The following is an 18,165-nucleotide window of genomic DNA, read 5'->3' on the forward strand; positions in this document are numbered from 1 at the left end:
ATTAGAACAAATACCCGCCAAAACCATTAAATACACGCTGGAGGCTTGAAAACTGGCAAATTTGGCCCAAAATTGCCGATTTAATGGTTTTTATTTCAGATTGTAATGGAATTTTATACAAATGTCTTTATTTTAGCTCAACAAAAACAGATACAGTTCTGGACCGACGATATATAATTGGAATACATTCTTTCAGTACTGATATGCTATGGTACTAGGATCCGGGATATACGATATACGGGAAGAAAGTTATATCAAGAAATCGGTTCTCCTCATTTTTTTACATTAAATTTTTGAACGTTGCATTTTTATAACGTTCAATTTCATAGAATTTGAAATTCAGATCAGCGTCGCTTATAGGGCACAAAACCCACACACCAAATCATAAAATTACCCAATAGTTATAAAAGTGGCGTATTTTTATCAACTTCAAATTGATCGAACCGGTTTCTATCTACTCTGTTTTTGTTTGATTACTTTTTCAGATTTGAGTGGATTAAAAGTTAGACTGGCTGGGTAATAAAATGGCAAAACTCTTCAGTCAAGCACGAGAAACCGGAACAGTTTGGTCACTACAAAACGAATTTTTAGTAAACTGCTTGGATTGTTTTTCGAGAGAACCTGCTGAAACTTTGAAACTCACTGTTGCAGAAACTCTGGCAAACTGCTGATCTTTTGTTTTTTTTATAATTGATGTTTTGAAGATTTCACAGACATAATTATAGAGATACAATTGATTTTTGTGTGTCTCCTGATTTTTGGCCTATTAGCAGGCAAGGCTTTTCCCCTGTTTTTTTAAAAAAAATTTCACAATCTCGAAATGGTCTGTCCAGAGCATTCACAAAAATTTTTTTTTTGACTGTCCATGATAAACGAAGGATTGGATTTTTGACTATTCATAGAGCCTTTTTCTATGATTTCTGTCTGAACAGGGTTAAAAGTGACATGATCATAACCTGTTCATAGTAAAAACCCAGACTGAGACATACTACGATTCAGCGCTGATTAACAATGTTACTAGGATCCGGGTTATGTGGCAATAACTGCTGCAAAGATAAAAGCGTAAAAAGTGTTCTAGGATAAGCGCCTGCTTGTCTTTAAAGTTTTTCAATTAGATTCTGATAGCGTAACGTTGAATGGTTTGGTGTCCACTAACCAAGGAAGCGACGGTGGAAATTTGTTCTCTTACTTTTTTTATGGTTTCATTGGATCCCATTTTTTAAACGGAAAAGCATATAAAAGTGAGAGCAGTAATAAAATAAAAAAGTGCCAACTGACTCTTCTTACAAATAGAAGAGACCTGCTCTACAAGTGATGAACCGCAGTATTTAAGAAGAAAGCATACCACTATTGCAGTTTCTTTGTGTAAAATGATCGATAAGTTCAGTGAATGGAGGCTGATATTGTTTTGGTCTAAAAAAGATTTGAATCGAACGCAAAGATAAGACCTGCTAAATACTCTTTTAAAATTTAATATTAAATTGAGGGCTCAGAAATTTAGTTTACAGATATTAAAAAGAACAAATTATAAAGTTAGTTCTGCTCGAGCGCTCTGTGTGAGTTGGGAATTACTGCCAAATTTGCCGAGTTCATTTTTCTTTTGAAAATAAACTTCTTAAAAAAGAACCTTAGCAGTCGAAATTTTTTCCAGTAAGTTTTTCCTCTAAGTTACTTTATCAGGTTTAAAATCGAATTGATTTTTCAAAGTTTGGAAATAATTCGTTGTCAGTCACGGCTTTGAGTTTCAGTAAAAAAATTTTCCATCTCATTTCGATCATAATTTTTTTTCTGATATTATTTTTTTTGTTTTGGGGGCAGATAGGCGGCGCATGACACGCTCAGGTTCAGAATGAGATGAATTTATTCTAACTTTTCTATTGGTCTGGAAAATCAGAGATTTAACTCTTCTTTATCCCGATGAGCATAAAATAATTTTAAAAAATCTAAAGAACTAAAAGCACCAACTATTGATATTAAAGGTGTCAATTTTCTACTTCCCCCTCTTCAGAAACTGCTGAAATCTTGGGGTGTGTTGCCACTTTCATTGAAGTCTATTGTTCTTTCACTTGAAACAATATTTCCTCACGGCATCTGTCAGTTGCAAGCAACTTATACGCTTTTAGTCTAAGCGCGCAAAAAAGCTGTTAATTATCCGTTCCAATTCGTTTTTAATTCTCCTCTGTTCATTTTACAAAAAAGGCAACTCTTCAAATTGTTTATTGTGACAAGTTTGGTAACCTTTGAAAGTTGTAATTATGACGAACAACTATGATGAAAATTTTCAATTCAAGGATTCCGCTAATATTATTTGATTTTAATGTACATAGGTAAGGCCGTGTTATGAAACCTTCCCATACTGAAGTCTTCGTTGGTTGATCAGACCATACCGTAACGACATTTCTGCTAACCAAAACCACCATTTTTGGGAGTACCTATGGATATTATAAATTTCTGATCAAAAATTGCAGGCGCACTCTCGAATAGGTTGATTAGAAGCTACCTAATTCGGGCCCAGTCGGACTTGAATTCTGATCAGACTCACTCGAGCGTACTCCAATTACTTCTGCTCTCAAAAATAAATGACTGGACGACCTCAAAAACTCTGATTCATCTGATCAGATGCTGACTGGAGGCCATGTGATTGTGATCAGAGTCCATTCCGATCTGTGACTTCTGAAAATGTCTGCTTTTATCTCTGGGAGCTGTTCTCGGGGCGCGCCGCCACCAGGACAACCTGATAATTATTTTAGTTATGTTAAATAAGTTGACTCGGCATCGACTTGAAATTGGTTTTAGAGACGGTTTCCTGCGGTACACGGCACACTCACTGACCCCTGGATTGACATACAAATTGTGGGTGTACACAGCTGCAGATCCAGAAGGCACTGTTCTGTCTCAAGCCACAACAGCTACCACAGATACTGGTTTGCACGTTGAATTTCATTGACGGGATGTGCTTTTCCTGTGGCCGAGACTTGACCCCCCCCCCCCCTCCCCCAGGTTTAAACCTCGACTTATGAAAAGACTTTATAACTATAGAAGAGGGGTCCAATATTGACTGTAAATACACAATCCAGCACATAGTTAAGTTGAGGTAAAGTCTCCTCATGGGTCCAGCTAAGGTCATTTAGCAAATTATAGTCGAGCGTGGTCTCATTATTATTCAAAGAAACGTAAGAAATCGTCGGTATGTTCGATTTCTTAGATTCGGTATTTTCGGTTTTGAGCGTAAGAATTGCTCGGTATCTTCGGTATCGTACGCAAGAAATTATCAATATTTTTGACCTGGGACGTAAGAAAGCTTCGGCATGTCCAGTTTCTTAGATTCGGGGTTTTTGGTTTTTAGAAGTAAGAAAATCTTGGTTTTAAATTTACGAGATTGTCAGTATGTTCGGTTTCTTAGATTAGGTATGTTCGGTTTGAAACACATCGTTGTTATGTTCTGTTTTAAACGTAAGTAATGGTTTGTTTGGTTTCAAATTACAGGAATTCATGAGAAATTGACTTTAGCAGTTCTCGTGATCATATCCAGACTAGGCGACTTTGATTTAATGAACAACTTGCCTATCAAATATTCCTCAAATTTATAAAAAAATTTAATTTGAAAAAACATATTTTTTTGCTCACTTAGTTTTGTAAATAAGGTAAAGAAAGACGTTAATAAACTGGCACTTTTATCCAAGAAATTTTTCTCCAAGAGGTACGGTTGAAAATCTCATGATTAGAAATTAATGATAACATTTGACATTTGCATTTTTTAAATAGTTGTGATTAACAGCACATAATTTTTGATCGGCGGCACAAAAAACAATGGGGGAACAGCTGAGATCTAATAATTCTTGGCTCTTTCGTTACAATCTCCAGATACTTTGTGGCTGCTGCCTGAAAACCCAAAATGGGTTTTTGCAGCCAATGATAGTGAATTGATTTTTACTGAAAATCTACCCTATTTGTCTGGTATGTGATACTCAAAGAGATTATTAAGCAAATTCTTTTTTTCTGAAAACTTATTGAACCAGAAAATGAATGCCATTTTTTTCTGCATCAACGCTCCTTTTTCGGCTTATCTATTACAGAACTGTGGTATTTTGTGCCATTGAAGATGATAAATTTTAATAATAATTTTGCATCTTGTTCGCAATTTTTCAATATTTTTACAAAATTTTACTTAAAATTTTGTTACCACAATTTTACTGGGCTATAATGATCAATTACAGCTGTAATTCATCATTATAGTCCAGTAAAATTGTGGTAATCATTTTTTTGCACTGCATTCTGTTGGTGGCGATGAAAAAATTTTTCACCGCTTAAGCGGTGAAAGAAAATTTTTCGCCGTTACCAGCAGAATGCTGTGAAAAAATTTTTTCACCGCTTAAACTTCAAATCTTACAAATATTCACCGCTAAAATCAACGCTTATCTTAAATTCACATAAAAACTGATTGAAGAACGTGGAAGAAGAAGTTGATGACATGTAGGGTGGTGAGAGGTTCGAACCCTTGTACGGCAGTTTTTTTTGCAAGAAATTCGGTGAATGCGGAGAAAATAAAAATTTCGCCGCTTAAAATCTTACAAAAATTCACCGCATTCAATGCTAAAAGATGCGGGCGCTTTGCGGTGAAAAATGATTTTTTTCACCGCTATTTACCGCTAATCTTACATTAATTTTTGACCAAACCTCGACCCGGGAGTTAGAAAATTTTCGATAGTTTTCTGGCACCGTCTAATGAGAACAAATATCTTTTGCCAGAATTGTTCCGATTGACTTTTTTATTAAATAGGTGCTAAATTTTGACTACAATCAAACAATTTCAGCTTCGATGCCACCAACTTCATTCACACTAACCCCGGACCCCCAGTCCGGCTTACGATCTTTCAAGACAGAGTTTGAACCCCCTGTGGAAGGCTTCTTCAGTGGCTTCAAACTGGCAATCAACAGAGTTGACCAAAATGGAGATGACATTGACTCGGAAGAGAACATTCTAGAAAATTCTCTGATAAGTTTGCCGCTTTCTATTGGACGAGACGAAAGGAATCGGTCATTGACCTTTGCCCAATATGGAGTGGTTTACGCACTGAGACTGAATACCCAAAGTGTTACTGGTCAGGACAGTTTGTGGGACCTGAGTGTTCATGTTATAACAGGTATTAACTGGTTATAAATAAATCATAGAACGTCGATTATGTATAGACTGTCCCATAAAGTTGCAACACAAGCGAACGTTTCAAAATTTTCTAAATTGAGTTCAAATCTTAAATATGTAGAGAACAGGAAGATGTTTCAGTTGATTCTGGAAAACCCTGAGAAACAAGCGAGCAATTTCATGTTTATTTGAATGTCTGGATTTTTTTGACCGTTCGATTTCTTTGGAACTTTATGGGACTAACTATCGTGGTAGTTTTTATATGTTTGAAGCATTTTTGCAAGTTTCAAACTTTTCAAGGTAAAAACCGACATGATCAGAATAACTATCATCTAGGCAAATTTCATTGGTTGCTACAGGTGTTCCCAACATCGACATAATTGTTCACGACGTTCTCAAGAACTCAGAGTTGATTTGTTTCGTGTGGGAGGTTACAAGTGACCCGGGAGGCGCCAGGGGAAAGTTCAATCGGATTCGGACAGAGCTGACCCAGGAAGTATCTTTCTTCAGACAAAGTGAGACATCAATTGTGGGATCCGATTCCTCACAGGTAACGACATTTTTTTTACCCAAGCTGGAACCGGGTTTTTGTTCTCACGCACCGGATTTTATGATTCGGACCCCCCGCTATCATAATCGGGGCTGTATCCAGAATATATCCGAATTGTCCACAACCTCGAAAATGATAAAGTAAACCAATCGCTGTGTTATCGCTCTTGGTTTACCGATTAGTGCGTATAAGTCTCAGTTAAATTACTAATGTGGTTAAATAAGTTATTAATTCACCAAGTTATGTATACAGTTAGAAAACCCGTTCCAATCTAATAATATTTAAAATATAAAGCTACAATATTGAACATCTATAAAAGGCTCTTCGTTCTCAAATCAGCGGGGATAGCTGGAACTTATGAGCTATACTAAGTTTGGCTTACCAGTTTAGTTTCAGGACGGTCGGATTAGATTTTAGAAAAAAAAACTAAAGTTTAGTCTGAGAGTTTGTTTGTGAGGAGAATGTGCGGAAGTAAGTAGAGTTTTACAAGTCAAAAATTTGGCTATTTTTTAACAGTTTTTCTGCCAACTGATTTTCAGGATTCTCGGTGTGTTCTGTTTTTTCAATTCAGAGATTTCTCTCTCTCCACTTCGTTTCGAGAGAGAACCATCTGCGCCACGTCAGATGGTTGACGACATCTGACGTTGCGGGATGAAAATAACACAACATTTGGTGATTCAGTATTTATTCACCAAGTTTGCTGTTTGTTTTAAGTGGCAGTTGGTTCTCCAGTAGCTGCTTCTTTTATGTTTGTGGTAGAAAGTACCATATGGTGCAAGAACCACGGAGCCAAAGTTTTCAAGTGTGACTCAACTCTAACTCAACTTTTTGTGACCTTGGAAGGTTTTAAAAGTGAACTAGAAAGGTGTTTCTACGGTTACAGCTCACCCCGATTTTAAGAACGAAGAAAGATTTACTACATCAGTTGTACATGATCGGTATTAAAAGGTATTAGTGAACATTTAAAATATAAACCATCACCTTGAGTATACCAAATTTTTAGTTTTCGCTCTGAGCCATTTTTTGTTTAAGTTTTTTGGACTTGTTCTTTGCTTCTTCTAGTTTTTGTTCTAGCTGACGATTTTTCTTCTCTAATACTGCTATCTGCTGCTCAGCTTTTCTTGCTTTTGCAGATAGTTCGAGATTTGTTGTGGCGTACGACCTTGCAAGCTTGACCGTGTTATCTTCGCAGTGGCATTTGAGGCGATTCGATATCAAATATTGACGGCGCCAATAATCGTTGCTTGCCGCGCCGGTCGTTTTCCTTTCCAATTTCAGCTGTTCTAATTGGAGTTGCAAATCTTCTACCTCTAGTTCTCGTTGGAAAAGTTGTTGCCGGAATGTAGAGTTTTCTGTTATCAGGGCTGCATTTGTTAACTCATATTGCCCGTTCTCTTCATCAGGGAAGGCTGTTATTGCTTCATAAGGAGCTTTTATGTACCTGCATAGATTTTTGTTGTACAGAATGTAGCTCCTATTTTTCACATCGCGATCTTTTATCCTCCACACGTTCTTTGAGCTTGAGAGGGGGAATACGTTAATTACTGGAACCTCTGAAACAGGAACTTCATGCACGGTTTTTAGACATTTGTTGGTTATTGTTGTCTTCCCTTCTACTCTAAAACTGTTAAATTCCGGTTTGAGGCTGTACTTTAAATTATTCACGAATCTGGGGTTTTCGGTATTCAGCTGATCCTCTCTAACTTTTTGTGTTTCCAAACATAATTTTATGTTTCTGTGATCTTGTTCGGTTAGGAGGTCGTCAATATTGGAGAGTCGGATTGCTCTTCCACTGTGGTCTGGCATTGTTGCCGTTGCAGACTCGTGGTGAATATTCCAATTTGTTATTGGGTCGTATCCTTCGGGTTGACAGTTGGACATCTTCTTTGCTGGGTGTTGGACTAACTCGTTTGGTGCTGAAGTTGAGGGACTAGAGAAGAGTTTAACGCTGAAAGTTAATTTTTAGCTAAATGCTTTTTGTTATTATAAACTAGCTGGTGGTCTTATTATTTGCTAAATGCAATCCCACCACGGTAAAAGAAAGAATTAGAAGGAACCAAAGACTATTACCCAAAGAATGAGCTCTAATTCTTCCGCAAAGAAAAATAGGAAGGCATGAATCAGAGCTTGCAAAATGAGGAGTATTAGGGGTAGAATCATGATGAAGGAAAGAAATGAAACCAGAGCGGTATAAGCGGACATTTTTATTTTTTTAAGCCGTAGTGATGTTGCGGGCATAAGGAATAATCGTTAACACCAATTTTCCGTTGTTTTGTATTGTTCCGAGAGGAAAAAAAAATTTATCGCTAAACCTGCTATTCTTAGGAATTCTGCTCAAGCTAAATAGTTTTGTTGCATACAGGACATGACGGACTATTTGAAATGCAAATATTACAGAAACTATAGTTAGGGTGCGATAAAAGATGAGTTGAATGATTTAAAGAAAACTGGGTTTTGATCCTATAGCATAAGTCACATTGATAATAAAAAACAATGGGAAAGGGGTACATTTTTGTTTTACACAGTGGGCAATGTGTATTTCTTTTATTTGCTATCAATTCTCGATTACAGCTAAAACATACAAAATGGTCTTGATCACCGTTTGTGGGGTGAAGTTTTTCAAAACGCTTACAAATCTTAAAACAAATTGGACATACGATTCCAGTGGGTGTATTGATCAAAGGTTGGAAAGGGGTTGTGTTTTTATTTCCCATCTTAAATGGCTTGAATGTTTTACTTACCAGGTTGGGTTTAACTCCAAGGATTGTCGGGGGTAATCGGGTAGTTACACACAGGACAGGATTTGAGGGTCTTGATACATTCTGTGCAAAAAATGTGGTCTTTGTGAGTCTTGAAATGGCTAAGGTAAGTTTCGGCTACCTCCTTCTTGGTTTGTCCACAAAGATCGCATCGGAAATAGTAACTATAACTGGATGTGTACATTGGCTGGTTGCAAACGGGGCAATTGGGGTGTTCCCAATATTCAAATAACTGTTGTCGACAAGGGATGCAAGCAAAATGAGGGGGCTGATTTTTGGAATTTGCGTGCATTTTCTTAAATTTCTTGCAGGGTGTGTAACAAATGGGGCATTCAACAACATTTTCGTCAGTAAGAGAGGATTTGGGAAAGAACCAATTATTTACATAACTTAGAATAGCAGACATAATTTTAAAGTGTTATTTAAAAAAGGCTGTGGATAGTAATTGGAAAAGTGTCCTTCAAATCGACAAGGCACAGGAAGAATTTCCACTGCGTGTCGTTGGGGCGTACTTTAAGGTTTCCCTTTTGGCTTGTTTCTTGATCTTCGTAATAAACAATGATACATGGTTCTACATCTTGAAGGCCAGGGCAAATAAGATCGAAGGATTTCTGGAGATACGTGATTCTAACTAAACGTTCTTTATTAAAAAAATACATTTTTGCGTTCAAAAGGAGAAAAAAGGAATCGAAGTAAACAGAGGGTCAGATTTTATCAAAATTAAATGGAAGTGTGGTGGAGACAGATGTTGACAAGGTAAGAAAAAAGTACCAAAAGGGGGAAGTTGGCAGGACTGTAACGTATCCGTCTTCCCAGGAGTCTAAATATTCAAAATGGATTATCAACGTAGGTACTAGTGTGTTATTGTCTACTTTTGTGAAAGATCTCTGAAAAAATTGTATCTGTACTAACTTATTCTGATACGGTAGTATCATTTCTTATCAACAATCTTTAATTTAGGATTAAGGATTCTGAGTCTAGCGATTTTGGAACACATGGGGCGTTCTCCATAATGAAGAAGAAGTAATTCCAATATTGTGATGTTGGATAAACTGACATTTGCCAAGAATCATTGGAGTCAATTTCTTGAACGTCGATTATTATGAAGGGAGTTAGGAGGGGGTATGATTCAAAAGTGCGCTGGAAGCGTACAATCTCCACTAATTTTCCGTTCAGAAGGAACATTTTTGGGAATTAGTTACCTATTATAAGTCATCAAGGTTGTCCGGCCAAAAAGTGGGATTTAGATTAGCGAGAAATACAAAGAAATGCCAGTGATTAGAGTTTGGTGTCAGGGTTATAAATCCTGTCTCGCAAGTGTCCCAGTAGTCGAACTCGACTATTAGTTGAGGGGTCAATATATTATTTTCTGAAGAAAATGTTCTGGAAAAGCCGACTATTGACACCAATTGACCCTTATAAAGGAAGTGCATTAGTTGAGCTTAATTTTTTTACAAAAAATATTTGGTATAAAGCAATCTTGTATAAAACTGGAGAGACTATCACTATTAAGACGCAATCAAGTATACTATGATATGGTTCCGGAAAAAAATTGGTTTTAAATGTCAGTGTTATGATTAATAAAATTATAAAAACAAAATCTAAAAAGGAAGTATAAACGCACACAAATTCGATATCGTAGAATACGAAATTAATAACTATAACAGTTGTTACAATGGCTATAGTCATATACATGTAAAATTGAAATAGGCTTAAATTGTCATATAAAATCATTCTAAAGATAAATTTTTATAAATATCCGTAAATCGGATTGATCTTGTCCGCGTAGTAGTCAAAGTCTACTCCGATGTCAATGAATGTTATGCTAAAGTCAATAAACGCTCTTAAAAGCTTAAAATAATTAGGGTTACTGGGATAAACAATTATATCTAAAAGATCTTTGAAATGAAATGAAGCTACTCTAATATGAATAATACTGTGAAGCAAAGGCAGGTGAGAAAATATTATCTGTCCTGTATATCCTTCAAAACGAATGAACAATTGATTTGGTTGTCGAATAAACAATGGTTTCATAATTGAAGGGAAGTCATCACCTAAACAAAGATATAAGTGTTTTTTTTTTAATTATTTTATTTATTTATTTATTTATTTATTTATTTTTATTAAGTTATGGAGGGGCAATAACGTTTCCCGTTATTTGCGGAACAGGAGGGTAAAGTTTTTTGTTTTCATCTATTTTGGTTTCAATTAGAGCGTAATTTTGTTGGGTTGAACTATACTCATGATAGTTTTCTTCATCGATATTATAGTTTGAGCTTACTCTTCTTTGTCGTGATGGTGCGGATGGTGTAGGTTTTCCTTCGGAAAAGATTGAAGTGAAAACAGAAAGTACAAATAAGTTGTATGTTGCTCCTAAGAGAATTTTCCAAAACCCTATGGTTCTGTTTGACATTTTGTGAATTTCGAAAGCTCTTAGCATTGTGGTAATCACGTCAAGTATGAACTTTATGCATAGGAAAACTGCAAAATAAATACCAAGTTTTTCCAGATAATACGTTATTATACCAAATGTTCCCGTAAATTGTGTCACGAAGTAGTTCGGGGACAGTAGGGAGTCGAGATAAATTTGACGATTTATTCCCATTGCTGAGGAATAGATATCTTTCTCACTGTAGTCAATTTCCCTCGAACTTAGAACTTCATGTGAAATTTTTTGAAGTACTGATTTGGAAGCGGAACTGTGCAGAATGTTGTCCCAAAAATCTTTTAATTGGTTAGGAGTATAGATACCTGCGCGTTGGGATTCATAGCCAACTGAATTTATGATATGGCCAATTGAAAGCGGTGAGAACAAGAAAGGAGTTTTGAATGGAACAGGGGCAGGCATCAAATGGTACCAAGATTTTTCATTATCTAGGTCAAGTTGGTAGGCATTTTTATAACCTCCAACGCATTTTACTTCATTGGCAAAAGGAAATGTTTGCCTAGTAATAGGATCGACGAACATTGTTCGATCATTATAATGAATAGAAATACGATCGTAGCAGCGTTCGAGAACTTTTAATGGCGAGTTTTTCTTTGGGCAGTGGTATAGCCAACCGATGCTACCGTCCGTGTCCAGAAACATAGACCGGTTGCCTGTTAGCATATAACCAGCTAGCCTATTGTTTTGAAGGGCTAACATTAAAATCGTTTGTTTTTGAGTTCTATCAAGTTCGCACTGATTCATAATAACATTATGCCAGGATTGCTTGATCCTCAAATAGTTGTGATAAATAATGTAATCCAGCTTAGCGGCTAAGTGAACCTCATAATCTAGCTCGTCTTCACCTACATGGGCCCAGGGTGTACGTGAAGGAGAGTGATGAGGGTCATCTTTTACCTTTCTAGTGTACCCGTTCCAACTCAGTTCTGTACCGGATGCTACCGTAACTTTGTGATAACTATGTTCACTTTTTAAATCATTAGGTTTGCCATTCCTCATATTAAAGCCACCTGAATAAGAAACAAAAAGAGACTCCAAATTAGTTTTGTACAAAGGTTCTGGTTTACCGCACAATGTTTCAGATTGGTCTAAGACTCGCAACTTAATATCCATTTGGGCAGGTTTATGGGTTCCTGGACCTGTATACGGAACTTCTGATTTTTCGTCGCTAACAATAAAGTACTTAGGATTTCCGGCTTCAATGTCATGTTTTATCATTTTGGCATCTTGGGTAAATTTTTTGAAAACAAGACAATTCTCGGGAATGTCCCAAGAGTATGCAAATGGATCTAAAGATGTGGAATCACATCCTCCTTCGTGCAATGCACACGGCAGTTTCTTCCCTTGGGTGTTGTAGACTGACTTGTCTTGAACATTAACTTCTAACGAAATTTCCTGCATTAGAGTTTCAAAAGAGTAATGGCTTATATCGCCACTATCGTCGCATGAGGTCGATGAATCGTCCTCGAGGTCAGCTCCATAGTTTTTGTATGAAATTTTCCTATTGTTTAGTTCAATTTCAATGTCAAATTTATCTTGAAAGTCGTTAACCGTAAGTTTTCCCGTTCTGTTCGCTTGTTTGCATTGTTGTGGTGAGACAATTAGATGATAGGTAATTAAGGGTGCGTCATGGACAATTGATGAATGAGAAAACATACCGCAGTGATATTTTAAAACATTCACACTAACGGAACACATAACAGCTTTTACGAATGTGCGATAAGACCGTTGATAAATAGTTACTCTAACGTTGCGCATGTCAATGTTTTCAGGGCTGATACTACATGGCGCTACCTGGTTTAAAGAGTACATTTTGTTTTCTTTCATTTGAGAGCAATCATAATGTATAACTCGCAACTTGTGCGACACATCATTGAGCTCGTCTATTTTTTGGTCAAACTGTGAGGGAAGGCAGGAAATAAAAGAAATAAATTTTAAGATAAGTATAAAATTTTTAGGAATTTTAAGCATTTTGAGTTTGCTTACTTTATTTTAGAATTTATTTATTTATTTAAATTTTTTTTTTTTTGCGTAGAGATGTCTGATTATCTCTAACTTTGGCTAATGTGAATTATAAAAGAAGTAAAAAAAATAGGTAAAAATAAGGGTTTGTGACTTGGTCCAGTAATGTTGGACTTGTCTGTCCGTTACCTGAAACATATAAAACTAAATGAAGCCAGCCTGATATCGGCTAGTCTGCTGTTTTCTTCTGTTTGACACTCTTCGATTTTCCGCATTGTTACTTGGATTAGGCATAGTATTATTATGAGGGTTACTGGAACGCAATGGACTAAATTCTGGGTTAGTTTGGCGTATGATTTGCCCATGTGAATGTGGTGTTGAACTCCTTGTTCTTTCCCTAATCACTTCAATATTCCTATTAGTGAGATGTTCATTTACTGCGCCAGAGGAGCTTCCTTCTATGAAGCCTGAGTCAAAATTTGGTGGTGTTTTATCTAAATCAACAGGGGTTCGATCAAAGTCGGTGATAGGCCAGAATTCTGTTTGCATAGGAATTTGAAAGGAATATCTGTTGACAGGTGTGTTTAGTTTTTTTAGTTGGGAACTCCTCAAGTTTTCGTAGAAGGTTTCTAAGGAATCGTTATTGATACCATATTCAACTGTTAGATCTGGAAGTGTCTCTTCTGCCGGGTAGTATTCAACAATATGATTTCTATGTGCAACCTTTCTAACCCTTTTGTCGTTATCAAGCTCTATTTCGTAATTCACGTTTGTAATTTTCTTTACTACCGTATATGGGCCTGACCTGAGCTCTTGGAGTTTTTTTGATTTGCCTAATTCTATGCTGTGGTTTTCCATCAGAACCTTTTGTCCAATTTCTAGTTGTTTACCCAATTTGTGTTTATTTCGATGTTTATGTGCCTTTGCGTTGTGAGCTAGGCTGTGTTTATAAGTGCTATTGTAAATTTGTTTAAATTGGTTTTCACGGCTTAGTAGTGAAGATTCTATTTTTGGCTTCAACAATTTGTCAATTTCTTTGTTGTCAGATTTTTGCAGTGTGTGTCTATGTAATGGTAGATCTTTACAGAAGTCAGAATTGCATGTGAGGTTTGAATTTCTTAATAATCCTAATTTTAGTGAGAGTGGAATTTGAGGTTTTTGACCAAAGATAATTTCATACGGTGAAATTCCTGTACTTGAGTTAGGTACTGTGTTGTGAGCAAAAGCAAACTTCGGGGCAAGTTCATCCCATTTTCCTCCGGCTTGTTCTAAAAACATCCTAAAATGTGCTCCTAAGTGTTTGTTTTGTATTTCAACTTTTCCATTCGTCCATGGTGAGAAGGCGGTTCTTGGGGCTGGAGTGATTCCTAGTTCGTGTATCCAACTAGTGAAGTTTTGATTCATAAACGCTGAACCTTTGTCATAGACTAATTTTTGAGGTATCCCAAAAGACAATGGTGTCAAATGCGTCCGTAGACCTGACGGGGTAAACTTGAATAAATCTCGAAAATGAATCTAGAATCACCAGACAATGGTGTTTTCCATTTGACGGTGGGTTCAAAGGTCCTTTATGATCAATGTGTACCGTGTGAAAAGGAAATGGTATTGTGTCGGTCCATTTTTCTAAAGGTGCTTCGTATATATCTTTCCGTTTTTGTTTATTTTTTTGACAGTCAAGACAGCTGGCTATGAGGTGCTTAACCCATTTGTACATTCCGGGCCAGTGAAAAAAACGTCTTATGTTTGCAAGAGTTTTATCTAAACCAATGTGTCCTGCTAACACATCGTCGTGGGCCAAATTAAATGTTTTGATGAATAGGGAGATTGGTACACAAACTTTGATTAGTTCAGTGTTAGGATCGTCTGTCTGTTCTTTGATGCAGAGTAGGTTTCCAATTATGCATAAATTTTCAAAGTTATTGAGATAGTTTGTTATAGCTTTCGATTGGCGATTTTCAATGGTTTTCAGATCTTTGTTTTGACTTAGAAAAAACTTACGTATTTGTTGTAATACTGGGTCTTTCAATTGTTCTTCGCATAGGACTTCAGTGTTTAGATCAACATTTTTTGCAAAAGAAGTTAGTTTCAAGATCAATTCTTTAGCATCCATTTTTTCGTCAAGTTTTTCAGGGAATGGTGATTGTTTTGTTAAGGAAGTTTTATTTTGTTCCTCTTCTGCATTTTGTGCAGCAATGATTTCAGCAAAAGTAAGAATTTCATGGTCTGGATCATCAATTACTTGGCAAAAATTTTCATTATTTGCTTCAATAATTGTATTTGAAGGAGAGTTTTTTTCGCTATTAGCCTCTCCTGAGTTTAAAAAGGAATTGTTAGAAGTTTTTTCCAATTCATTGGTCTCAATTTGAGTCGCTGTTTGTTTTTGATCGTTTAATTTTTTAAAATCATTAATTGCAGAACCTTGTGAGAAGTAGTCGACAAGATTTGTTACTCCACAAATTGTTGCTTTGCTTGGTTTATAACGTTCTTGTGTCAATTGGTCGTTTTTGAATGTATACTTTGCTAGACCTGTTTTGGTTTCTTTAAGTATTGGGTAAAAATCGTCGGCATTGCCTTTTTCGCTGTCATGGAGAACGAAGTATTTTTCCTCGTTTCCATTCTGGTCGTAGAACGAAATGTCTTTTGGTATTTTTTTGTGTTTTAGTTGATGTTTGTCAAGATCTTTCAGTTTTACGTTTCTATTTAGAATGTCGGGAAAAGCTAGATTCTTTCCTTCAGTCCAAATGATTTTTAGGTTTTGGAACTGTGAAATCACTAATTGGTATCTAAAAAAACGATGGGAGAGTTTCCCTCGTCTTCCCCATAAGTACATTAGTGGTTTGTGGTCCGTGTAAACATAAACAGGAAATGGCGAGCCAATTATGTAGTGCTCGTATGTTTGAAGTGCTGAAATTACACCACATAGTTCACGTGCGGTGGTACTCATTTTCTGCTCTTCTTTAGTGTAAATTCTGGAATTAAATGACACTATTCTCTTCCCTTCAGGAAATTCCTGTACTAGGATAGAGCCAACGCCAATTGAGGAGGCGTCTACGTGAACGTGAAAAGGATGTTTTGTGTCTGGTATAGCTAGTATGGTGTCCTCACTAATGCGGTCTTTTATACTTTGGAAAAGTTTTTCATGTTCCGCTGTCCATTCGAACTTAGTTTCGGTTTTGGTTAAGTCGTAGAATGGTTTACAGTCTACATGCAAGTTTTTTATGTACATGCTGTAGAACCCTAAGCATCCTAGAACTCTCATTACATCACGTTTGTTTTCTGGAGATTTCAAGGCTTTGAGATCTGCTACCCTTTTCTTGACTTGTTGAATTCCTTCTTTGCCTACAATGTGGCCAAGGAACTGAACTTTTCTAAGAAAAAACTTAGTTTTTTCGGGTTGCGCTTTTAAACCTGCTTTTCTTAATAATAAATGGTAGTTTTCAATAATTTCAAACATTTCGTTTTCAGTTTGAGCTTGCATGATAGTGTCGTCAATGTAAGTTATGGCTTGTTTTCGTTTTATTAGTGGTGCAAAATGAATAGTCATTATTCGGCTAAAGAAGTTAGGAAGACCACAAAGGCCGTAAAAACCTCTTTCAAATGTGTACTGTTTTGAACCAATTACAAAACTTACTGACTGTTTTGTCTCCTCGGTGAGGGGGACTTGATTGTAAGCTGAAGACAAATCACTAGTAGTGAAGTAGTTCCCTTTGAGCTTAGTCAATAGGCTTCCTATTGGTTCTAGGGGCCATGAATATCTGCTGAGGTCAGTAATTGAATTTAGATAGCGTGCGTCAATTACGAGTTTTATGGTATTTCCTTTAGGGAGGATTATTATCGGGTTAATGAACTCGGAACCCATTTCGTTTTCGTTTCCCATTTCACGGATAATACCTGTTTTGCACAACTGATCCAAAAGAATTTCTAGTTTTTCTTGATAATGAAGGGGTACTTTGGATGGTCTTTGTTTTGACAACGTGACGTTGGGCAATAGTTTTACGTTGAATTTTTGTTTAATTTTTCCAACATCATATTTATGTTGTGGGTATACGTCTTTGTTATGAACTAGTGTTTCCAATAACTGTAACAGTTTTTGGTCAGAGATGTCTGATTGGCTAAAATCAAATTTTTTAAGGAAAGTTTGGTCTGTATCTGAAAATCGGCCAATTATTTCTGGTTTAACCTCAATGGGTCGCAAACTATCCTCTCTTTCACTGTGGGGTTTTAAATTTTTTAGATCGTCACTGAAATCAGTTTCTAATTCGTAATTGTCAGTAAAGTCTTGTTCACGCTTACGTTTTTCAGTTTTTTTCTGTTTATTAGTTTTGTGATTTGAAATATTTTTTTCCGAGTTAGGTTTTATTATTGGAGAAACACAATTTTCACTTACATGAAAAACTTGATTCCAATCGGTCTCACTAGTCAAAAGATGGTCTATAAAAGCAAGATTGTCTACAACTGTAAAGTTTTTCTTTGGCTCAATCTGAATGTCCTCTAAGGTGTGACCTATTGGGCCTTTAGCAATGACAACCTTATTATTTTGCGGATTGTTTAACATTATAGGTAACTCCTTTTCCTTTTGGAAACATCTTACATTATAGGTATAAATACCTTTTTTCTGTAACTCTGATCCAATAGTAAAGGATGTTCCTTTTCGGAAAAATTCGTTAGTGGGCTTTATGGTGATGACACGAGTTGTTTGGGGAGCTAGATGAAGTTGGATGTCCATAAAAACCGTTTTGTAGAGACTAACATAGAGGTATCTTTTAGTTTGATATCTGCTAAGTGAAATGAAAATGCCGGGATAAATTTTTTGTTCAATTTTTGGTGTTGAAATATCAATTGATTTTGTAGAGCTATCAAGAAAGTCCATTCCCAAAATGTTTGGCTTACATCCGTCTTTGGCTGAAACCCATGTTTTTATTTTCACGTTGTATTTTCCTTCTATGTCGAATGATGAATTGAAAGTAATATATCCCAAGAGCTTTAGTTTTTCTCCGTTAACGGCTACAGTGTTAGTTTTTATTTTGACAAGATCTAATTTTTGTGTTTTGCATATTTCACTGTATGTATAGTAGTTAATAATAGAACTGGTTGCACCTGTATCAAGAAGGAACTGGGTTTCTAGACCGTTATTTTTATTCTTGTCTCCGACGGGTTGGTATAAGTTAATATAAATATGTTTGTTGATGATTTTATTAGTGTTATTAGTTTCAGAGCATGACGGAGACTGGTCTAGTTTAAATTAGCATGATTGTTTTCATCATCGCTGAAATAGGAACTAGAGCTATTGTTCATGAAGTGCACT

At 36.2% G+C, this 18,165-nt stretch overlaps 1 protein-coding gene across 1 annotated transcript in view; it reads left to right on the plus strand.

Moving 5' to 3' along the window:
* LOC142349998 (uncharacterized) overlaps positions 1 to 18,165 on the plus strand; it is a 211,291-nt gene that overhangs the window by 116,870 nt on the left and 76,256 nt on the right. The window contains exons 20-22 of the mRNA XM_075401883.1: positions 2,797 to 2,924; positions 4,815 to 5,144; positions 5,503 to 5,693. Coding sequence (XP_075257998.1) covers positions 2,797 to 2,924; positions 4,815 to 5,144; positions 5,503 to 5,693 — 649 coding nt within the window. The remainder of the gene's footprint in view (positions 1 to 2,796; positions 2,925 to 4,814; positions 5,145 to 5,502; positions 5,694 to 18,165) is intronic.

This window comes from Convolutriloba macropyga, chromosome 11 (assembly GCF_964194025.1).
Source record: "Convolutriloba macropyga chromosome 11, txConMacr16.3, whole genome shotgun sequence".
NCBI classification, from domain to species: Eukaryota; Metazoa; Xenacoelomorpha; order Acoela; family Convolutidae; genus Convolutriloba; species Convolutriloba macropyga.